The sequence below is a fragment of the Sinocyclocheilus grahami genome, unplaced genomic scaffold (assembly GCF_001515645.1).
Source record: "Sinocyclocheilus grahami isolate Dianchi unplaced genomic scaffold, SAMN03320097.WGS_v1.1 scaffold672.1, whole genome shotgun sequence".
Lineage (NCBI taxonomy): Eukaryota > Metazoa > Chordata > Actinopteri > Cypriniformes > Cyprinidae > Sinocyclocheilus > Sinocyclocheilus grahami.
The window spans coordinates 622,193-643,820 of record NW_015505851.1 but is presented as its reverse complement, the minus strand read 5'-3'; the positions used below and the strand labels follow the sequence as shown (position 1 = coordinate 643,820).

General features: G+C 36.1%; 1 protein-coding gene across 1 annotated transcript in view; it reads right to left on the bottom strand.

Moving 5' to 3' along the window:
• Nucleotides 1–21,628, bottom strand: part of bckdhb (branched chain keto acid dehydrogenase E1 subunit beta) — a 76,673-nt gene that overhangs the window by 45,073 nt on the left and 9,972 nt on the right. The window contains exons 6-8 of the mRNA XM_016242778.1: nt 19,760–19,868; nt 8,838–8,935; nt 7,254–7,364 (exon numbers count right to left, since the gene is read on the bottom strand). Of these exons, the coding sequence (XP_016098264.1) occupies nt 7,254–7,364; nt 8,838–8,935; nt 19,760–19,868 (318 nt within the window). The remainder of the gene's footprint in view (nt 1–7,253; nt 7,365–8,837; nt 8,936–19,759; nt 19,869–21,628) is intronic.

Below are 21,628 nucleotides of genomic sequence, written 5' to 3'. Positions count from 1 at the left end.
AGCTACAATTTCCATTTTTAAAATAGTGTTTACAAAGTGACGGATTTATGGAGCTTCTCCCTGGAGGAGAACTTCAAGATGAAATTAAAACTCAGATATCTATTCTCAAGACAGAAACCTCACACTTACCACTTTATCATCTCAATGCTCTGTTATCACAGCAAATTCTTCAAGAAAACACACTAAATCCACACATTTAACCACAGTTTTGCACAAAGAAAAGGAAGCCTATTTTAGGCAATACATTTTTTTTACAAAGACATTAATTATAATAATTATACCAGGCATAAACTGGTAAGCTCTCTTCATTATAAATGTTTTGTTCAAACTAGCTGCATCCATGTCTCTCCTTTGGTCTCTATCATGCTGGGTGGCTCCGCCCACCGTGAAATCTGATTGGTCTGAAATCACACTTCAAACAGCTGAATATAGATTGGCTGCATCTGTCATGTCACACGGTTTTGTGCTCAGTGTGGAAAGACAATACACGTATCGCATTATGTCTATGCTAAATGAAAAAAAAAAACACTGCATTCAAACAGAATCATTTGATCATTTGAATGAGATCCTTTTTTTTTTTTTTGCATACTAACAGTCCTACGGCACTTAAATAAAATAGGTTTCATCATCTTTTGTGCAAAACTACTTAAATTTTCTTTTTTGATTTCAGGGTTGAAATAAGGCCCAAGTATTTATTCATATTCATCCAAACAGTATTCATTAATCGTTAATCACATAAATCATAATCCAATAGTGATTCCAAAGGCTCTTGTCTCTTCCAATGATTTCTAAAGCTTGTGAAGAGTCCTAAACTAGTGGTGTTGATGGGTATCCGTGTCATATACGCAACGGTTCTGTGATCATTAGTAAACCTCCATCCGAAGGCCAGAGGGCGCTCTCGTGCTAAAACTCCAAAATACACTCGCAAAATAAATCAGGAAATCCCTATAGCGGTTGATGAATAAACAGAATATTTAACTGCTTTCATTAATTCAACGTGACTAATAAACACGACTACGACAATATATGGTTTATCGGTCTTATTATAATTTTTATTATAATAAAGTATATAATAATGCAATGCTAATCAACAGCCTTTATCACAGCTTGGAATACTATGAAATATGTTGCGTGCCTTATTCTGTGTAAGAAGCCACATCATCTCACAGAAGGATTTATTTCAAACACTCGACTGATGTTATGAAGTGAGTTTGGAGTAAAAACATGTTATTAAATGTGGTATTTTCACGTGCTTTCAGATGGAGCAGCATTCACTACACAGAGCCGTAGTTCACTGACAAGCTACGCAAACAGCTTTCATAATCACAGAACGATTTCTTCCGATTTCATAATCATAATCGATTATGAACGCGATTTTGAGTAGCTTGTCAGTGAACTACGACTCTTTGTAGTAATTGCTGCTCCATCTGAAAGCACGTGCTGGAGATTTACTACTAATCACAGAACTGGCTTTACTGACAAGATGCGCATGACAATAGCATTCGATTAATCGTGCAGCCCTACTCCATATGATCCATATGATCTCTGTTCACTAAAGGAAACTTTTAAAGCACATTCTGCATTTTAGTATAATGACAGTGACTGAGGACTCCAAAAACAAAGACACCAAATTGACAGAGTACAAATATATATATATATATATAAAATACCATAAAACTGGTCAGTATATGTGCCATATTTCAAGTCTCCTGAAAACATATCAACTTTGAGTCAGGAACAGACAGAAAGTAAAACATTTAAGTTGTTTACTGACAATCTCGATATGGGAAAAAAATGACTCCTTTTTTTCCACAGATGACAAAGCATGGGAGACTAAATGCATTTAAGTTGGTATAACAAGACCAGAGAAAAAAAAATTGAAAAAAGTGAATTGCTTTTTAACAGTAATACTTTTTTATGCTATTCACAGACACATCACTTACACATATATATATACACACGGCAAATGAATAAACATGGTACAAAACGAGCTTTGTTGTGTGCCTTTTTCCTTTTAGAAGTGCATTTTAAAGTTCTCATCAATCTTCAAATGCTGGTCTGAGTTTTATGTCTCCTGTTATTTACTGGAATGGTCAATGTGTTCATCTTTTGGTCCCACAACAACAAACTCACTGACCATTCAGAGATCTGCATGTTTGTTTGCTTCGCTCAGTGAAGCTCCATGCACATCTGGATTCAAAATGTTTTTGCTCTGCACTTTGATACTGACTTTATAGGAGTTAATAGAACACAACTGCATTTTCTTGGGTCATGAATAAACAACCATATTCCTCAATTGTTTCAGTTGTTCCAGTTCAGGGCAAATTGCTTAATTACAAAGTTACTCTAAGCTGCTACCAAATAATGGCACATGTTTGTGATATACAGATGCATTTGCATTTGGACGCACATGTTAAGCCACATATGAATATCACTGCCAAATTGTATTTATTTGAACTATATCAAAAAGCAGACTTTTAAATAAAGTCGGCACAGTTCGAAATAAGATCAGTATTGTGTGACTTCGCATTTGTTTGTTGTTAGCAGATCATGTCTATAGTTAATGTGATGAACTACACATGTAGTTCATGCATTCATTAAAAACCACAAAAATACCAGTTGAAAATGAAGAAAAGTGAAGTAAAAAATGCTGCATTTGAGACAAATACTCAAATTGACATTGTGAATCTAACGCAAAGATATTCATATATTACGTCTAACATTTCCAAACACTGTAACCGCAGACGCACATGTGTGGAGCAAATATAGGAGATAAAGTACAAATTGATATATGACAAAAATATAATTTCAAGGGTGAAATTCTAGCACGTGGTTTCCCAGCAGTCCGGTGAACACTGTGTAGTGCTCTACAGTAAACACACGATTGAGTTTCATGCGGGCAGTTTAATGGTTTTCATGTTTATTTAAGAAGCTTCTTTCCAACAAACAACCCATGAGAATCTGCATCTCCTCCCTGATCACACTGCCAAAACAATCAGCTACAGCAAAGACTCAGTAAGACCTGCTACTCTATTACACTGCTCCAGTCACTACAATTACTGTCTGAATCGCCAGCTCTATTGGGGAAAATACCATACGGTGAAAAGCACATTACATGGCAACTTCAAGTCAGCAGCTACCGGCACTTTGAGAGTCAAATAAAGCATATACAACCCCGATTCCAGAGAAGTTGGGACATAAATGCAATATGCATATGTAAAATGCAATAAAATCAAGAATCTGTGATTTGTTAATTCTCCTTAACTTTTATTTAATTGACCAAAGTGCATAGAAAAGATTTCCAAAATTTTCACTGACCAACGTTTTTGACGGCTGCAACACACTCCAAAAAAGTTGTTGTTTGTGTATAAAAGGAGCATCTCAGTCTTTGTGAGCAAAGCTGGATCATGGCTCATCACTTTGTGCCAAATTTCACCAGAGAAGTGTCAAACAAATCAAAAATCACATTTCGCAATGCAAAATTGCAAAGAGTTTAAGTCTTTCACCAAGTACCATACATAATATTGTGAAAAGATTCAGGGAATCCAGAGAAATCACAGTACATGTAGGACAAGGCAGGAAACCTCAGGTGAATATGCATGACCTTTGAGCCCTCAGATGGCATTGCATAAGAAACCAGCATGCTGCGGTATTAAATATAGCCACATGGGCTCAGGAGTACTTAAGAAAACCACTGTCATTTACCACAGTTTGCTGCTGCATCAAGAAATGCAACTTGAATCTCTGTTACTCTAAGAGAAAGCTATACATCAATTCTATGCAGCGATGCCGCCGGGTTCTCTGGGCCAGAGTTCATCTCAGAGAGTCAAAAAGACTGGCATTGGTGCAAACGTCATGGGTGACTGGTAGGGCTGTCAAAAAAAATTTGAATTTCGAATATTCGTCGAATTTAAAATAAAAATCCACATTCGGATGCAGAAAAGTTGCATTCGAATTTTAGGTGTGCGTTAAGGAGGCAGCCTTATCAGTGGTGCACGAGATGCGATGACAATGTAAGTGTCGTTGCATTATAATGTTTATGTTAGCCTGTCCAGTTGAAGCCACTAGATGCAGCGCTGCTGCGTTGTTCATTAAAAATATAGCGGAAAAAGAGAACATTAATGCTGAGAAGATCTTGTTTACGCCAAAACTGAAACCAAGCCGTTCACACAGAACGCATATTTAATGCATTTTCTAGAGGGACATCTATCACTGTTGCACTCGCGTCGTGCACAAAAGAGCCGCATGTTTAGAAAGCCATGTAAAATTAATGCAAGTTTAACTTTGAAAAAAAACATATATCGAGACTTTATGGCGGGTTTTTCCCCATCCCACTGCATCTCATGTTTTTAAATGAAAAATGTACTCCATGTGATTGGCTATCGGTCCTTTGTATTAAACTATGCATACATATATAACGCCATTTTGTTTATAGTTGTTAAAGCAACTTAATTATAATTGGTTTACAAACATTATTTTAAACATTATGCACTTTTTTTCACAGATAGTCATGTTATCTTATGCTTTGAATGATGCGCCCTCTTGTGGCCTCAGGAGAGAAGCAAAAAGCTTTTCTTCACCATAACTGAAATTATGCATTTTAAATTCGAATATAATTCGAATTTTGATCATATTTAAGAACAAAATTCAAATTGAGTTTTTAAGCAATTTTGACAGCTCTAGTGAATGGCATATGTGCGAAGGTACCATTGACATGGAGGCATATATTGGGATTGTACAGAGAAATATACTGCCAGACATGATGATGTCTTTCATGGAAAGTCCATGGTTATTAGATCAAGACAATGCCAGCTCTCATTCTGCATGTGCTACAACAGCGTGGTTTCATAGAGACAGAGTGAATGTGTTCAGATCTGACTCCTATTGAAAATGCATGACCAGTCATGAAAAGGAGAATCAGACAACGATGATCACAGACTGCTGAGCTTCTGAAGTCTTGTATCAAGAGAGACTGGACAAACATTTTGCTTGCAAAACTTTAACAATTAGTATCCTCAATTCCCAAACAATGAAGCATTGTAATTAAAAGGAAGGTTGATGTGACACAGTGTTAAACATGCCTCTGTCCCACCTTTTTTTGGAGTGTGTTGCAGCCGTCAAAATCAAAATTTGTTCATATTTACAAAATACATTTACGTTGGTCAGTGAAAACTTTGGAAAATGCAGCGATGCCGCCGGGTTCTCTGGGCCAGAGTTCATCTCAGAGAGTCAAAAAGACTGGCATTGGTGCAAACGTCATGGGTGACTGGTAGGGCTGTCAAAAAAAATTTGAATTTCGAATATTCGTCGAATTTAAAATAAAAATCCACATTCGGATGCAGAAAAGTTGCATTCGAATTTTAGGTGTGCGTTAAGGAGGCAGCCTTATCAGTGGTGCACGAGATGCGATGACAATGTAAGTGTCGTTGCATTATAATGTTTATGTTAGCCTGTCCAGTTGAAGCCACTAGATGCAGCGCTGCTGCGTTGTTCATTAAAAATATAGCGGAAAAAGAGAACATTAATGCTGAGAAGATCTTGTTTACGCCAAAACTGAAACCAAGCCGTTCACACAGAACGCATATTTAATGCATTTTCTAGAGGGACATCTATCACTGTTGCACTCGCGTCGTGCACAAAAGAGCCGCATGTTTAGAAAGCCATGTAAAATTAATGCAAGTTTAACTTTGAAAAAAAACATATATCGAGACTTTATGGCGGGTTTTTCCCCATCCCACTGCATCTCATGTTTTTAAATGAAAAATGTACTCCATGTGATTGGCTATCGGTCCTTTGTATTAAACTATGCATACATATATAACGCCATTTTGTTTATAGTTGTTAAAGCAACTTAATTATAATTGGTTTACAAACATTATTTTAAACATTATGCACTTTTTTTCACAGATAGTCATGTTATCTTATGCTTTGAATGATGCGCCCTCTTGTGGCCTCAGGAGAGAAGCAAAAAGCTTTTCTTCACCATAACTGAAATTATGCATTTTAAATTCGAATATAATTCGAATTTTGATCATATTTAAGAACAAAATTCAAATTGAGTTTTTAAGCAATTTTGACAGCTCTAGTGAATGGCATATGTGCGAAGGTACCATTGACATGGAGGCATATATTGGGATTGTACAGAGAAATATACTGCCAGACATGATGATGTCTTTCATGGAAAGTCCATGGTTATTAGATCAAGACAATGCCAGCTCTCATTCTGCATGTGCTACAACAGCGTGGTTTCATAGAGACAGAGTGAATGTGTTCAGATCTGACTCCTATTGAAAATGCATGACCAGTCATGAAAAGGAGAATCAGACAACGATGATCACAGACTGCTGAGCTTCTGAAGTCTTGTATCAAGAGAGACTGGACAAACATTTTGCTTGCAAAACTTTAACAATTAGTATCCTCAATTCCCAAACAATGAAGCATTGTAATTAAAAGGAAGGTTGATGTGACACAGTGTTAAACATGCCTCTGTCCCACCTTTTTTTGGAGTGTGTTGCAGCCGTCAAAATCAAAATTTGTTCATATTTACAAAATACATTTACGTTGGTCAGTGAAAACTTTGGAAATCTTTTCTTTGTGCTTTTGTCAATTAAATAAAAGTTCAAGAGAATTAAATCACAGATTCTTGATTTTATTGCATTTTACAAAACGTCCCAACATCTCTGGAATTGGGGTTGTGCAGGGAACACAATATTAATATCTGTGGCTCCTGACAATGTATTATTGAGGTCTTATGAAGCGAAACAATCAGTCTGTGCAAGAAACTGAAGATTAGTTACAACATTATGACCTGTAAATCAGAGCCACAGGCAAACTGGGATATACGATAATTTTCCGCTAATTGGTTCACTCAGTTCGTTTCTGGTTCAAACATGCTGCTAAGACTGATAGTAAGTTTACCTGTCCGAAAACATCTGCATACTAAAATCATTAACAAAATGGGAAAAGGAAAAGGAAAAAGAACAAAAAAATTGTACTGATTAATTGCTGACTATATTTCCCTACAGTATATAGAATATAATTATATATAGGAATGATAGGTTTTAGAGTTCAAGAGCCTGAATAACCTTTCACTTTCATTGTTTAGAAATGAGCAGCTTCTGAAAATATCTCCTTCTGTGCTTCATGAAAGGAGGTCATACTTTTGTACAGCAAGTAAATGACCATCCTAATTTTGGTCTGAACTATCCCTTTGGTTTGAAATATCCCAACGAGCATGTGTGTTCACATCATACCTTGCAAACCGTCTCTGTGTCCCAAGGCAAAATTGTCTGTAGGTCGATGAGCTCACAGGAGACACCCAGCTTCTCCTGTGCCATGGCAGCCACTTCCCTCAGCACATGCACCTGCAAGCCAAAGGTCAAAGGTGAACTCACAGTTAACGGTGAATACACTTAGTTCTATTGTTTGCTGCTGTTTCAGAAGCTCTCCAGCCAGTGTTGAGATGATGTTCAGATCAGACTTACAAACGTGGCTGAATATGATAGAGTAAAATACAGTGAAAATATACAATTCATGTGTGACCCTGGCGCACTAAACCAGTCTTAAGTCGCTGGGGGATATTTGTAGCAATAGCCAACAATACATTGTATGGGTCAAAATTATTGATTTTTCTTTTATGCCAAAAATCATTAGGACATTAAGTAAAGATCATGTTCCATGAAGATATTTTGTAAATGTCCTACTGTAAATATATCAAAACTTAATTTTTGATTAGTAATATGCATTGCTAAGAACTTCATTTGGACAACTCTAAAGGAGATTTTCTCAATATTTCGATTTTTTTGCACCCTCAGATTCCAGATTTTCTAATAGTTGTATCTCGGCCAAATACTGTCCTATACATCATACATCAATGGAAAGCTTGTTTATTTAAAAAAAATTGACCCTTATGACTGGTTTTGTGGTCCAGGGTCACTTTTTTTTTTTGCATAAATATAAAATCAACCTTCTGATTCCAATGTTAGGAAAGAGTGGATGAACTTTATTTTTAACGCGTCAATAAGAACTTGGTCCTTTGTTCACTTCATGTTACCGCGGATTCTTTTACAAACAAGGCACAAATTGACACAGGATTTTCAGAAAGACTGAAACTAAAAAACGATGCTGTGCCGATTATATTGAATCCGACGGTCATGTCGCAACACAAGTGTGTCTGACTGTTTTCTTTATGCGATCACTATTGCTTTGTCTGTTAAGCAGATTGTTTGATATGAGCATTTTTTATGCGTTTTTGACCTAAATCACAGCAGCATCCATGAAGGCAGTAGGCTGTTAAACATACAAAACTGTTAGCCAATCACAGCAGTGGGCGTTTACTTCCGAGTCTATAATCCTCCACGCCTATTCACACAGAGCGTTCTGATGAGGGGGGTTAAAAATAGGACAGAAAATAGCTTATTGCTTCTAACTATTATGATGTTTTTTGATGCAAAAATCTTGATAGCATTATAAGTGGACCACAGAGAACAGTACAAAGGCAGTACAAGGGCAGTTCATGAGCCCTTTAATGCCTCTTTGTTTAATAAAAGTATTAATTGTAGCATACATCATAAATATTCCATTTATCTCGAAGGCCTGGTTTGTGTCACTCATGTAAGGAGTCTCGATGGGATGAATGAAAAGAAACAGGAGAGCACTGTTCATTAGAAACAAGCCTATTTGTGAACCACTGGCGAGGTCCTTGTCATATCGACCATCAGTCGTTCAGCAGGATAAACCTGTGGAGTGTCTGAGCTGAGCTTCAGGACCCCCAGAGAGCTTCTGAAATCATAATCCGATGATGAACACCGGAGGAGCAGCTGTTCTCACAGACGTACCTGTGTTCCCCAGGCCACCAGCGTGAGATCACTGCCCTCCTGCAGCACCTCGGCCTGCGAGAGCGGGATCTGATAGGCTTCTGTGGGCACCTGCTCCACTGCAACACAAAACCACACATCACACATCAGCCCACAAAGCCTGGCATATTAAACATCAGTCAGAAAACTTTAGATTAGGGAACACATATTGACTATTAACTCAGAGACACTTGGCCGAGATACAACTATTTGAAAATCTGGAATCTGAGGGTGCAAAAAAATCTAAATATTGAGAAAATCGCCTTTAAAGTTGTTCAAATGAAGTTCTTAGCAATGCATATTACTAATCAAAAATTAAGTTTTGATATATTGTTCTAATGATTTTTGGCATAAAAGAAAAATCTATAATTTTGACCCATACAATGTATTTTTGGCTATTGCTACAAATATGCCCCAGCGACTTAACACTGCTTTTGCGCTAATAAACAGCCAAAAGTTTAGTAATATGCGTCCTAATAATAAGCAGCTAGTTAATAGTCAATAGTGTTCCATAATCTAAAGTGTTACTGAAAAGTCTTTTTAAATTAAATTTATTTATACTTTATTATGTCTTACCATTCATTCATTTAATATATTACACAAATAAACATTTCGGTAACACTTTAGTTTAAGGATCAATTCTCACTATTAACCAGCTGCTTATTAGCATGCATATTACTAAACTATTGGCTGTTTATTAGTACTTATAAGGCACATATTAATGTTTTATTCTGCATGACCATATTTTAGATCTCTTAATCTTTAAACCCCACACCTAAACTTCAAAACTACTTATTAACTATTAATAAGCAGCAAATCGGCAGTTTACTGAGGGAAAACTCTTAATTAGTAGTGAATATGTGTTCCCTATTCTAAAGGGTTACCAACATTTCTTTCATAAAGACATAATATCTTTTCCAAGTAATTGTTTACTTTTTCTTCATATACTTTCTTTTCATTTAATTTGGAAATGGAACAATTAATCAAACCTTTAAAAAAAATTTAAAAAAGAGAGAGAATTATGCTTTTTTTTGTTGAATATCATATTTGATACATCAGGCTTTAAGGGTCATATAGTGTGATACAGTGAGAATATGGAGGACAAAAAATATCTCAGGACACAAATATGGTGGAATTTGGTGCAGATGCTGATATTTATATGATCAAAATTCAAAAAGCAAGATGAAATTCTGATGCTTGGAATCTAAATCAATTGAGATCTATATTAAAGTAAAGCAGATACTTACATACAATAATAAAAATATCAGTTGTTGTCACTCTATATCTCCAATAACATGAGTTATTAAGATGATATTTAAATGCTTAGTCTGATGATCAAAACATACTGTACAATGCAATGAAATACAATGATGATAGAGAGATAAACAAACTGATGATCAGATTTGAGATGCACTGATTTTTCTACAAAAGGATTGATGGAGAATCAAGTAAAGCTGAGCTGTTCATCTGGAAATATTACTACAGTTATTCTGGCATTTACAGATCTGACAGCAAAAAGACGTGGGAAGCACCAGCTGAAGGTAGACGTTTGAAGTAGTACACTAAATGAGCTTTTACTTGATAAAGAACTCTAACTATCAATCAGACAACAGAAGACATATAGCAGATTGTGTGTGACAGGTTTAACAGCAACGTTTTGAACAGGTTGATCATTAAGAGGCCTTAGAAATGTGTGCATCAAATACAGTAGGCTTTATAAGGTTAAGATTGAATCTATAAGCTGTGGAGGAAACTGTTGTATTGCTCAACTACTGTAAGGGGGAAAGGACATGAAACAAAATTAATGCATGATGTTTTGTGACACGCCAGTTGAAGCCCTTCCTATCCATCAGATGTGTTCATACTGCTAATATTGAAAAAGTAAGGAACCGTAAGTTTGCATCAGGACAAGTTTTGCATGGCTGTAAGAAACAAGATAAAGAAACTAGCTAAATAAAGCACAAGTGCAGAAAGAACTTTTCACAGCTGTCACATCTCATGTCATTGTTTTTGATCCTAAATGCTGAATTATCTTTACGGTTAAATTATGCTCAATTAGAGCCATTTTCCTCATTCCAGTTTATACGCTCATTGAAGTCATTGTCTTTGTGGTCTTCTGGGAAATCTTACTGTTCTGACAATGAGGTTTAAAGTAATTTAGCTGAAAATCATTGAAGTTGATGTTAGGAGTGTACTTTTGCTTAGAATTAGAAACAGAAGCTTGTGAAAATTCCTTATGATCTTTTCTATACCAGTATGCATTTATTTTTGGCCTGTACAAGAAGTAACAACTTTCTTTGGAAAACCAGCAGGAGCGGAAACTGTGTGCTTTTAAGGTTTCACACGTACAGTAGCATTTTCTGCCATATTTATTTGTTGACTGCAGATCTGGATAAATACAAACTAAAGTGTTAATGTTAAGTGTTAAAGCAAATGCTCATCGAGCACAGATCCAGATGGTCACAGCTTCCTTGAGAAAGTTTGTTTTTAATGCATCTTATGATCCTAACAGTTACTTTTACTATTTGGCAATGGCAATAGCACAGTCATTATCGATAACTAAAACTATGAAAACATTTTTATTAACTGAAAAAGCTTAAATAAAATGTAAATGTTAGATGAAAAACTTACATTTATATCAGGTCATTGGCAAGGGAACATTTTAACGTTTTTAAGCTGAAAATTGCTAACTGGAAAGAAAATAAACCAAACAAATATTTTAAAAAATAAAAACAAAAATTTTAAATTCTTAAAACACTTAAAAAAAATAAATAAATAAATAAAAATGAATACTGAGCATTTAAAAAAGGCAATTATAAAAATTAATAGAAGTTCAAATACTATATTTTTGGAAAAGTATTCAATTATTTTGGCAATATTTTGCAAGATTTAACTTTAATTATTTTTTACATTGCACTGAACTAAGCAGCCATTCAGTTCATATGTCATGATCGTGAGAATTTTACTAGATCGCAGAATTTTGGCCCATAGGGTAATAGAAAGCATCGTATTCTTCGAACCGTCTCTGAACCCTTAAGTAATGTTTAGCAGCTACATGTATAGCAAACCCCTCCAGGATTTTACTGCAGTTTGCCTGCAGCACATCTGATAATGATAACCTCCATAAACAGTAAAGTAATAAAACATTTTACATACTGGTCAAGAGCAAGAAATGAAAGAGACATGAAACACTGCCAAGATGTTGTGAATTGTGACGGAGAATGAAAGGTATGCTTAAACTTTACTACTGCTCTCAATTACCAGCTGAACTCCACTGAGGTCTACACAACATCTGACTCAAACATGCACAGCACAAGATGCCTAGAATCTCTAAATGTTTTAGACACCCATCTCTCATGTGCACACCATTACAACCACCAACAAATCTAGAGTGTACAATGTAGAGCTACCCCCAACTAACAATTGTTCTACAGTAGTAAACTTGTAGACGTTAATTTGAGCGATTTTCGTTAGTCGTCTAATTGCATGCTTGTATACAATTAATAACTCAAATATGTACTGGGGGAACTAATGAGCCTTTAATATATAGCCTATAACGCAGTCAAGTGCACACATAGAGCTTGTGAGGGAAGCCTATACACAGAGTTTCAGTTCATTTTTGTGACACGCTCTAGTTCAATGAGACCGAGACGGCAGAAAGCACATCCGGTTTGTTTTCTTTAAGCACACTGTTTTGTTGATATTGTGAGTGTATACAATTAAAAGTAGACCCTGTACAGTTTCGAATGATGTCTTACTCCTATCTGTATGCGCAAAATTGGCAGCGTTTTTTTTATTGTTTCCACTGTTATCAGTGCCAGTGACTGCACTAACAGCTTCGACAATCTGCACAACCACTTGAATATGAGCCTAATAACCCACACTTATCTAGGCTAACGTATAAAGTTGCTACTCAATATTTGAGGTGGATGAACGCTAGGTGAAAGTTTGGATTTCCTGCCCAATATACTGTAATTACCTCAATGACCAGCCGTTAACTATCTGTCCATCACAGAAACAGACAGTTTTGTTTTTCTGTGACTTACCGTCTAATACAATTTTGGTCGATTTTGGCCCCTTCTCATCAACTAACGTTTAGTCGACTGTTAGGGGGGCAGCCCTAATAAATTGCAACTCCAAGAAACCTAATGTTCATTCACAGCCCGTTTAAGATTCTTGCTGCCAAAAAATTACAATAATAAAGCTACACACTACACTGAATGGAAAGCGGTTCAGGCTGAGCTCACTGGTGTGTGGTTCAGAGGTTTCACCCCAGGGTTCGAGTCATTGATGAAGTCTAGTAAAAACGCATCACTAATGCTCCAGACTCTTGCTAGTGCTAGACCGTTGGATGCCTGATGTGTGTTTTCAGCTGACAAGTGCTCTGTCATTTAAAAATACTGCAGGAACTAATGGTAAAACCACTCTTTAATAAAAAGATAATTCAGAGATGGGGAAACATACAGGGCTTGAACAAAACAATGCGAAAACCTGGGAAACAGACAGTATTCAAAACTAAGGTGTTTTACCACCATTTGCATTTAACACAACCTCTGGCCTTCTTAGAATAGATTCATACGGCTTTTGAATATTCTCCAGCTGAATGTCATCTATCATCGCCTGTTGTTTCAGAAACGTTGAACGTAAGGGAATCTGCTTCTTACTTTTCTCTTCAAAACAGTCTACAGTGGTTTGATGATATTGAAGTCAGGTGATTTGTCTGGCCAGGGCAGATGATGACGTTCATCTTGGTGCTCCAACTGTCCAGGTTTTATAATCATGACTCCATCTTTTTCCTCATTTTAGCATTGGTGTCTGTGATTGAAGTTTTAGCTATTGCAGCTCTTTCATGGATGTTGCTTTGTGAAGTTCTCTGTGCCCGGTTTTTGTGGAAACAGGATCTTCAAGGTGGATATTGACATTTGCAGCAATTCTGTGGTGTTTGGTCTCAATCCTTCTAAGTATTTGACTGTTCCTGTCATTCACTTTTGGTTTTCTATCGCATATCTTCTTTACTGATGAAGTCTTGGCATGCTTCATGTTCACAGTCCTGATCATAAAGACTGTTGTGCTTAAAACACCAAATAAATGGACTGTTAAAGGGATAGCTCACCCAAAAAACGAAACTTGTCATTAATTACTCACCCTCATGTCCTTCCAAACCCGTAAGCCCTTCGTTCATCTTAGGAACACAAATTAAGATATTTTTGATGAAATCCGAGAGTTTTCGGACCCTACATAAACAAGATAGTTGCGTTGCTGTCTATGGAGGGTCAGAGAGCTCTCGGAATTCATCAAAAATATCTTCATTTGTGTTGGAATGACATGAGGGTGAGTAATTATGCAATTGTAAAAATGGGTGATCACATTATTTTTGTCCAACCACTGTACGTTTATGCTAAAGACATGAAAGATCCCTGACATCGCTATCATATTTCAGAAGACATCCATTGCAGTGTAGACAATACTGATGACTATAATGGGTGTGAATTTCGTCAAAATGCTAAAACCCTCAAAACCCCATCAACTAGCATCAACTAGCTAGTCTTGCCATTTGACTCTTGGCAACCACCCTAGCAACCGGCTAAAAGGTGCAGTAAGTGATTTCTTGGAAATGGTGTTGACATTTGAAATCACTGAAACAAACATATCCCCTCAAGGGTTGAGCAGGTAGATGATAGTATCGTGTATCGAAGATAGTCAGAGTTATCGCCTGTGGCTTTTTGTTTTAAATCAGGCTAGTAATACTATCCAATTAATATTAGGGCTTATTGGTTCCATCATATTTCTTTTTACACATTTTTACATTGTTGCACGTTTTAACCAATTACATGATTCTGTTGAGTTTATGAACGCAATGGCCAATTAGAGTAACACTGGAGTTTTGCTGTTCAGTGTGTGCTGACTGAATTCTGTACATTCGCAAATTCTCTCATCATAAACAAAATGCAGATGTATGTGCGCTGTAAGTATAAGAAAATGATTCTTCATACAGTGTATCATAAAGTGCATAAACTCACACTAGACTGAAGTGATGATGTTCTTTGATAATTTAAATGCTTTTTGCTTGTTTTCTGTAGCTGCTTTTTGAATAACAGGAAATGTAAGCATTATAATTAGCAACTTACAAAGCTTCTATTAAATTGTTAAATTGTTTAATACAAATCCAGACATGTTAAAAATATTTTATGACATGACCTCCATATGCTACTTGACTAAAAAGATATAATGTGTGGTTAATAGACTACACTGTTACATTATAGGCTGCTTTTAGCTATACCCTGGAGTTGGTTCAATCTCCGGCTATGAAAATAAGTCAGTAAATAATTAAAACAATTAGCACGATATTATCGTGTATCGGTGATCTCACAGGCTGACGATAGGGCGATATGACTATGGAACATATCGCCCAACACTAACCCACACCCTTATCTTCACAGCTCCACCCCCAAATTCATGAACATGCTAGGCAACACATGTTCCTCCCCCATCATAAGGGGACACGCCCCTTACTGCTGATTGGCTAGAAGTGTGTTTTGGTGCTCAGTCCGATCCACTTTCAACAGCGTTTCTCAGGAATCCCTTACTGCACCTTTAAAAACACCTTAGCAACTGCACAGCAGCAACCTAGCAACCAACAAAAAAAAACACAGCACAGCAAAGTTCGCCTCCACATGGATGATTTATAAACCACTAACATGTATTTCAGAAAATTCTACCAAATTCAACACAGAAGGTGTTGTGAACTTCTAAATATCATGTAATAAATCAACACTATATTTACAGCCAACTAAACCTGCCAGAGTTACAATTTATGACATTACTTTCAATGTTGGCAATGGCAGATTCAAAAAAGACAAAGTGGAAATTGGAAAATTCCACATTACCATCAAATAAACGTATAATGTTTTTTCAAATAAAGAATTATACAAACTCAATGCCGAATGATTTATTCCCATCTTGTAAGAATAACTAGTAAAAAAAAAAAGAAAAGCACCACTGTAAAATTAAAACCAAATAATGATAACGAGCCAAAGATCCTAAAACAAGCTCTAATGTTCAGTCAGGAAATTAAAGTCATTCAGCAAAATTCTTGAGAGACTTATAAGTCAGAGTAGCAGCAGACATAGAGCAGATCTAACGCAGGAGATGAATATGCTCTAATCCTCATGGCAAACCACACTCGCATTGGCTTCCTTAAAAGTGCATTCATTTCCTTTTCCATTCATTTCATTAATAAACCATTTTTATGGATATGAGCATTGTGTTTGTACTTGTGCTTTAAACTGCACCAAATATACTTCTTATAACCAAAGGCTCAAATTGTGGTGGTTAGTTTTTGGCAGTGGTTACTTTAGCCCCTGGTTAGAGATGCTGCAACTACACCATTTGTGGAAGAAAAGACTTTGTCCATTTACATTCATGCATTTGGCAGACTAGTTTACCTGAAGCGACTTATGTTGCGATACACATTTCATCAGTTCATGCATTCACTCGAAATCAAACCCATGACCTTGATTTTACTAATGCCATGCACTGTTTGAGCTACAGGGGGAAAAAAGGAAAATAAATAAATAAAAATAAATAATGTGCATGTTTTAAATACAATTAAAATGTATTTTTTTTGTGTGTTTTGTGTTTATTACATTGAACAAACCAAAAGTGAGATGGTGTCTGATCTGACTTCTTTACAGTTAGACGATCTTAAGTCTAATGTAATATCTTTTTTTATGTTAATAAAATGATCATAATGTCATAATGTAGCAAAAACAGTGTCAGATCTTTTCTTACATACTGTGAAGAAACTCTAAGTGTATTGAATTACCAAAAAAGAAAAAGGTGTAGGGCGGGACTTGGGTCTATGCAATGGTTACTGATTGGATGTTGAGATGTGGGTGTGGCACTCCAACGTGTGTGCAAATGAAGGTGAGATTGAATGGGCGGAGCTTGAGCAGACTTAATGATTGGAGCAGTCTGTCATTCACCGGAAGATTAAACATTATATAGATGAAACATTACGAGGTCAAAACACTGACTTCCATGACTCCCCTTCACATCCCTCTCATGACTTGTGAATGAACTGGAGAACCATTCTGCGCTCAAGCGTTTGACAGAAATGGAGCCATACCTCAGCGAAACATGTACAGTGTAAGGCAATGAGAGAGAGAGAAATAAGAAACAGCATGTCTTTATTCAACAGCTGCAAAGCATCAAGAAATATCAAGACCAAGACTCTCAATGATCTGTCTGAAAGATCAAAACACTCAATGGACCACACTGATTTATGAGCAGGTAAAGTGGGAGCTGAAACGACCATTCAGGAGTACAATAAACACCACAGACTGACTGAGTGAACAGGTAATGTGATACTACTATGTTTTTCTTAAATTGCATACTTCTTCAGAGTAAAAAAGTCCAGATCTTTCTGGCTAATATCAATTGCAGCTCATTCTTCATTTTCATATTTGACAGGTCTGTAGCTGTTTGTGTTATACATCACTCATTGTTTTGTTTGATGTTTTTGTCTGTATGTTTCATTAGCAGATGATACATTTAGTTTTTTCAATGGCCAATGATGACAGTTACAGTATATAAATAGAGAGCAGGGTTTCCAACGGTCAGTATAATGCATGAATTACAGCTCACAGATCATTACTCAACAATATGTGATATCAAAATAATGTGCACTATTCACGTCAGCAGACTCGAGGCAGAAATCAGTCTAATCTGGCCAATAACTGTGCCTGACCAACGCTGGCTGATCAGTCTAACCGTGTATATATATATATATATATATATATATGTATTTATGTATAGTGTTTATCACTAGTTTTCTTTAAGCATAAAAGTGCTGAAAACAAAACCTATGAATCCAAAATTTATAATACAGAACATAAGCTGTATAGACCTAGGAATGCACCGAATTTTCAGCCACTTAAAAGTTACATCAGGAAATGGCATAAAAAAGCATTAAGTGTTCACAATGATACACATTCTCTCTCAAAACTCACATACAAGGAATCAGAGGTGTCAAGAGCAGTGTTGGGGAAACTTACTTTTAAAAGTAATGCATCACAATATTGCGTTACTCCATAAAGTAACTAATTATGGTACTTAGTTATTTTTTATGGAAAGTAATGCATTACTTTTTAAATCTGGACAGGGCTTGCTCGTTTGTTTTTAAAATAAAAATTTATATTTTTGGCAATTATAAAAGCCTTTTCACACCAAAAGTGAAATGAATGCGCCTCAGGCTGAAGGGAAAGTGCATTTACGTCCGTACAGTAGAATGCAGAAGAAGACATTTCAACCCACTTCAGCAATAAAAAAAGATACACAAATGTTTGTCTAGAGTCATTTGTGCTTATTAGTACGGTTGAACTGAATCATCGAAGCTCAGAAGCAAATACATTGTTTAATAGAATGGGATTAAATACATAAAGCATATTTGTGTTGTTTAACATTTAATTATTTTGCAGGTTTGAGTCATATTCTGAGTTGCATTATTTTTATTCATTCTGAGGAATACTGAATCTGTTTTTGTTTTGTGAGTGAGATGAATTAATGCATATTCATATTTATTGTAGAACTACAGTAACATCTTCTGATTTCTGTCACCATGGGGACAGGAGAGCCGTCAATCAATAACTTGGAAAAAAAAAAGTTACTTGCGTTACCTTGAAAAAGTAACTCAGATATTCTCTTGTAAATTAAAAAGTAATGCGTTACTTTACTAGTTACTTGAAAAAAGCAATCTGATTACGTAACTCGCGTTACTTGTAATGCTTTACCCCCAACACTGGTCAAGAGTACCTTAAACCCATACTTGAGTAAAAGTCTAGCATTTTTCTTATACTAAATATAGGTTTAAAGATGCACTAGTCAAAGACACATGCCAGTGAAAAACTGTAATGTTGTGGAGAAGCTGGGGAAAACAGGCAGAGGCAAGGATCTATGTGCTGGTATTTAATGGAAAAACTAGAGCAAACAATAAACCAAAAACCACAGGGAACAAAGAAACAGATAATCATTACATTCAATAACTCACAAGGAACTAAAGAAACACTGGGGTTATATATACACAGGGGGCTATAACAAGATAACAAGACACACCTGGGGAGACTAATCAAGGGGAACCAGTGAACAAATGGACTACAAACACCACGAGGAAGTTACAAAAAGTCCAAAACAAGGCACAGAGAACAAGAAAGAGCTGATTTGAATCCAAAATAAACCTGAACCTGAAAAAAACTAAACTAAACTATATCCTTCAAAAAGGTCTCTTCAGTATAACGACTAAATAAAATAATTCTAAGTCAAATTAAAAAGTCAAAGCCCTCTTGCACTGGATGTGCTGGTTTCATGTCCTCATCTCAGTTGTGCTTTAAAGTTCACATTTTCTGAAACGATTACTCTCTTGGTTATTATCTTTATAACAAACATAATTTTCCTTTGCTGTGAGGCTATTTAAAGCAACATCATGCATTTCGTCCTTTCTTGGGTTTTCTTAAAAGGGTCGTATGACATGTTTTCATGCTTTCCTTTGTCTTTAGTGTATAAGATTCGCAAAGTCACAAAGTTCATAAATTCCCAGTAATCCCAAGAAATCCATGCATTTTAGAGAGACTAGGCATACAATAATGCACAGTATGTTAAATGATGTGTTTTTTGAGCATTATAGCATGCTAACATATTCCATTACACCCAATGCACAATATAATAATCTATATTCCATGTAGCATCTCAATTGATAGGAGCTCATAAAAGCTACATGCATAATAATTTGCAGAAAAGTGTGGCTTTAAAGCATTTTACTGTACAGCATGTTACAACGAAGGACATGTCAACTAATGTCAAGAATCTCATGTCAGATACCCATAATCCCATTGTTCACGATCTCTCACCTGCTGCTCTGTACAAGATTTTGGGCTCAAAGAAGATGCAGGGGTTTTGATCAGCGATGCAGGACAGAAGAAGACCCTTGGCCTGAACCGGACCTCTCGGCACAACAATCTAACGGACAGAGAAAGGGGGAAAGCAAGCTATTATTGGTTTCATAAAAAGGAAAACAGATAAACTTGTCGTTTACACATTTATAAGGACACATAAGACTCCAAAGGCGACGCTGTGTTTCCACATTGGGCTCATTTTAAAGATGCCTCGAGATGGAAAAAGTGATTCACTATCACCAGCAGCAACACTGATTTTCAAAGTGACCCATTCTAACGGAATAGACCATTACAGATGAAGATGCAATAAAAGATTTGCCGCACAACAACAAAGACTGGTGATGCACAGAGAATCGGATGGCAAGTCCTCTCGGACACTCCACATGTCGGCTCATTAAATGGCGAGCCTGCAGAGAGTCAAACATCCATCTGCTTTTAATTTTTCTGAGCGTTTCAATGCAGCTTGAGGAATGTGTTGTAGTACGAGTGAGACGACCTTTTTTACTCACAATTTGTACAGTGTCCCAACTTTTTTGGAATCGGGTTTGTATATTTCTGCATAAATATGGCCCAAAACATCCTGAAAGTCCTGAAAGTAGACAAAGAGAATACAAGGAAACAAGTGAGACAAAAATATGTTCTTTGTCATTTATTTATTCAGGAAAATGATACAATATTACATATCTGTGAGTGGCAAAGTATGTGAATCTCTGTTATCAGCAGTTCATTTTAAGGCGAATCTGTTCAGAGGTGTTTTTAAGCAACGGGATGACTATCAGGTGTCAGTGTGTGCCCTGTTTTGTTTAAAGAAAAGGTATCTATTAATATCTGATCATGTTTGTGGAAGTGAATCATGGCACGAACAAAAGAGATCTCTGAGGACCTCAGAAAAAGAGCTGCTGTTGCTCATCAGGCTGGAAAAGGTCACAAAGCCATCTCCAAAGAGTTTGGACTCAATCCACAGTCAGACAGATTGTGAACAAATTAGGGCTGGTAAGCGATTACAATTTTGAATCTAATTAATTACATGATGTGGCGATGAATTAATCGCACATCAAATCTGGCTGAGAAATTACTCCCAAAAGATCATTTAAAGTCATTGTTGTGTAAAGCATCAAACAGACATTACAAAAAGTAGCTTCAGCAAGAAATATTTTGTTTGATCAAATTTATTACATATACTCTTTTGGACCATGACGGTGAGTAAATGATGACACAATTGTCATTGATTGGGTTCTCTTTGTCTACTTTCAGGACTTCTGATTATTAAATCTGATTATGTTTTGGGTTATATTTACGCAGAAATATAGAAAATTCTAAAGGGTCCACAAATGTTCAAGCAGCACTGTATATTCCGCTGTGTGTGTCCTCTACTCAATTATAACGTAACACCATTTGCCATTTACTGACTGAATGCAAGAATTTCAGTGGTTTGGTTTAGGACTTCCCTTCATTAAATATATAAATGTTCGATGTCTAAAATCATATAAAGAGAATTTTAAGAGGAAGAATACACACAAAAGTCAAATAATGCAAAACACCTCAATCGTCCAAAAAACAGGCTTCATTCTGTCATCAAAATATCTTTTCTAATTTGGTAACACTTTAGTGTGTTCACTGACTATTAACTAGTTGCATATTAGCATGCATATTACTAAAATATGTGTCCCTGGAGCACAAAAGCAGTGTTAAGTCGCTGGGGGATATTTGTAGCAATAGCCAAAAATACATTGTATGGGTCAAAATTATAAATTTTTCTTTAATGCCAAAAATCATTAGGATATTAAGTAAAGATCATGTTCCATGAAGATATTTTGTAAATTT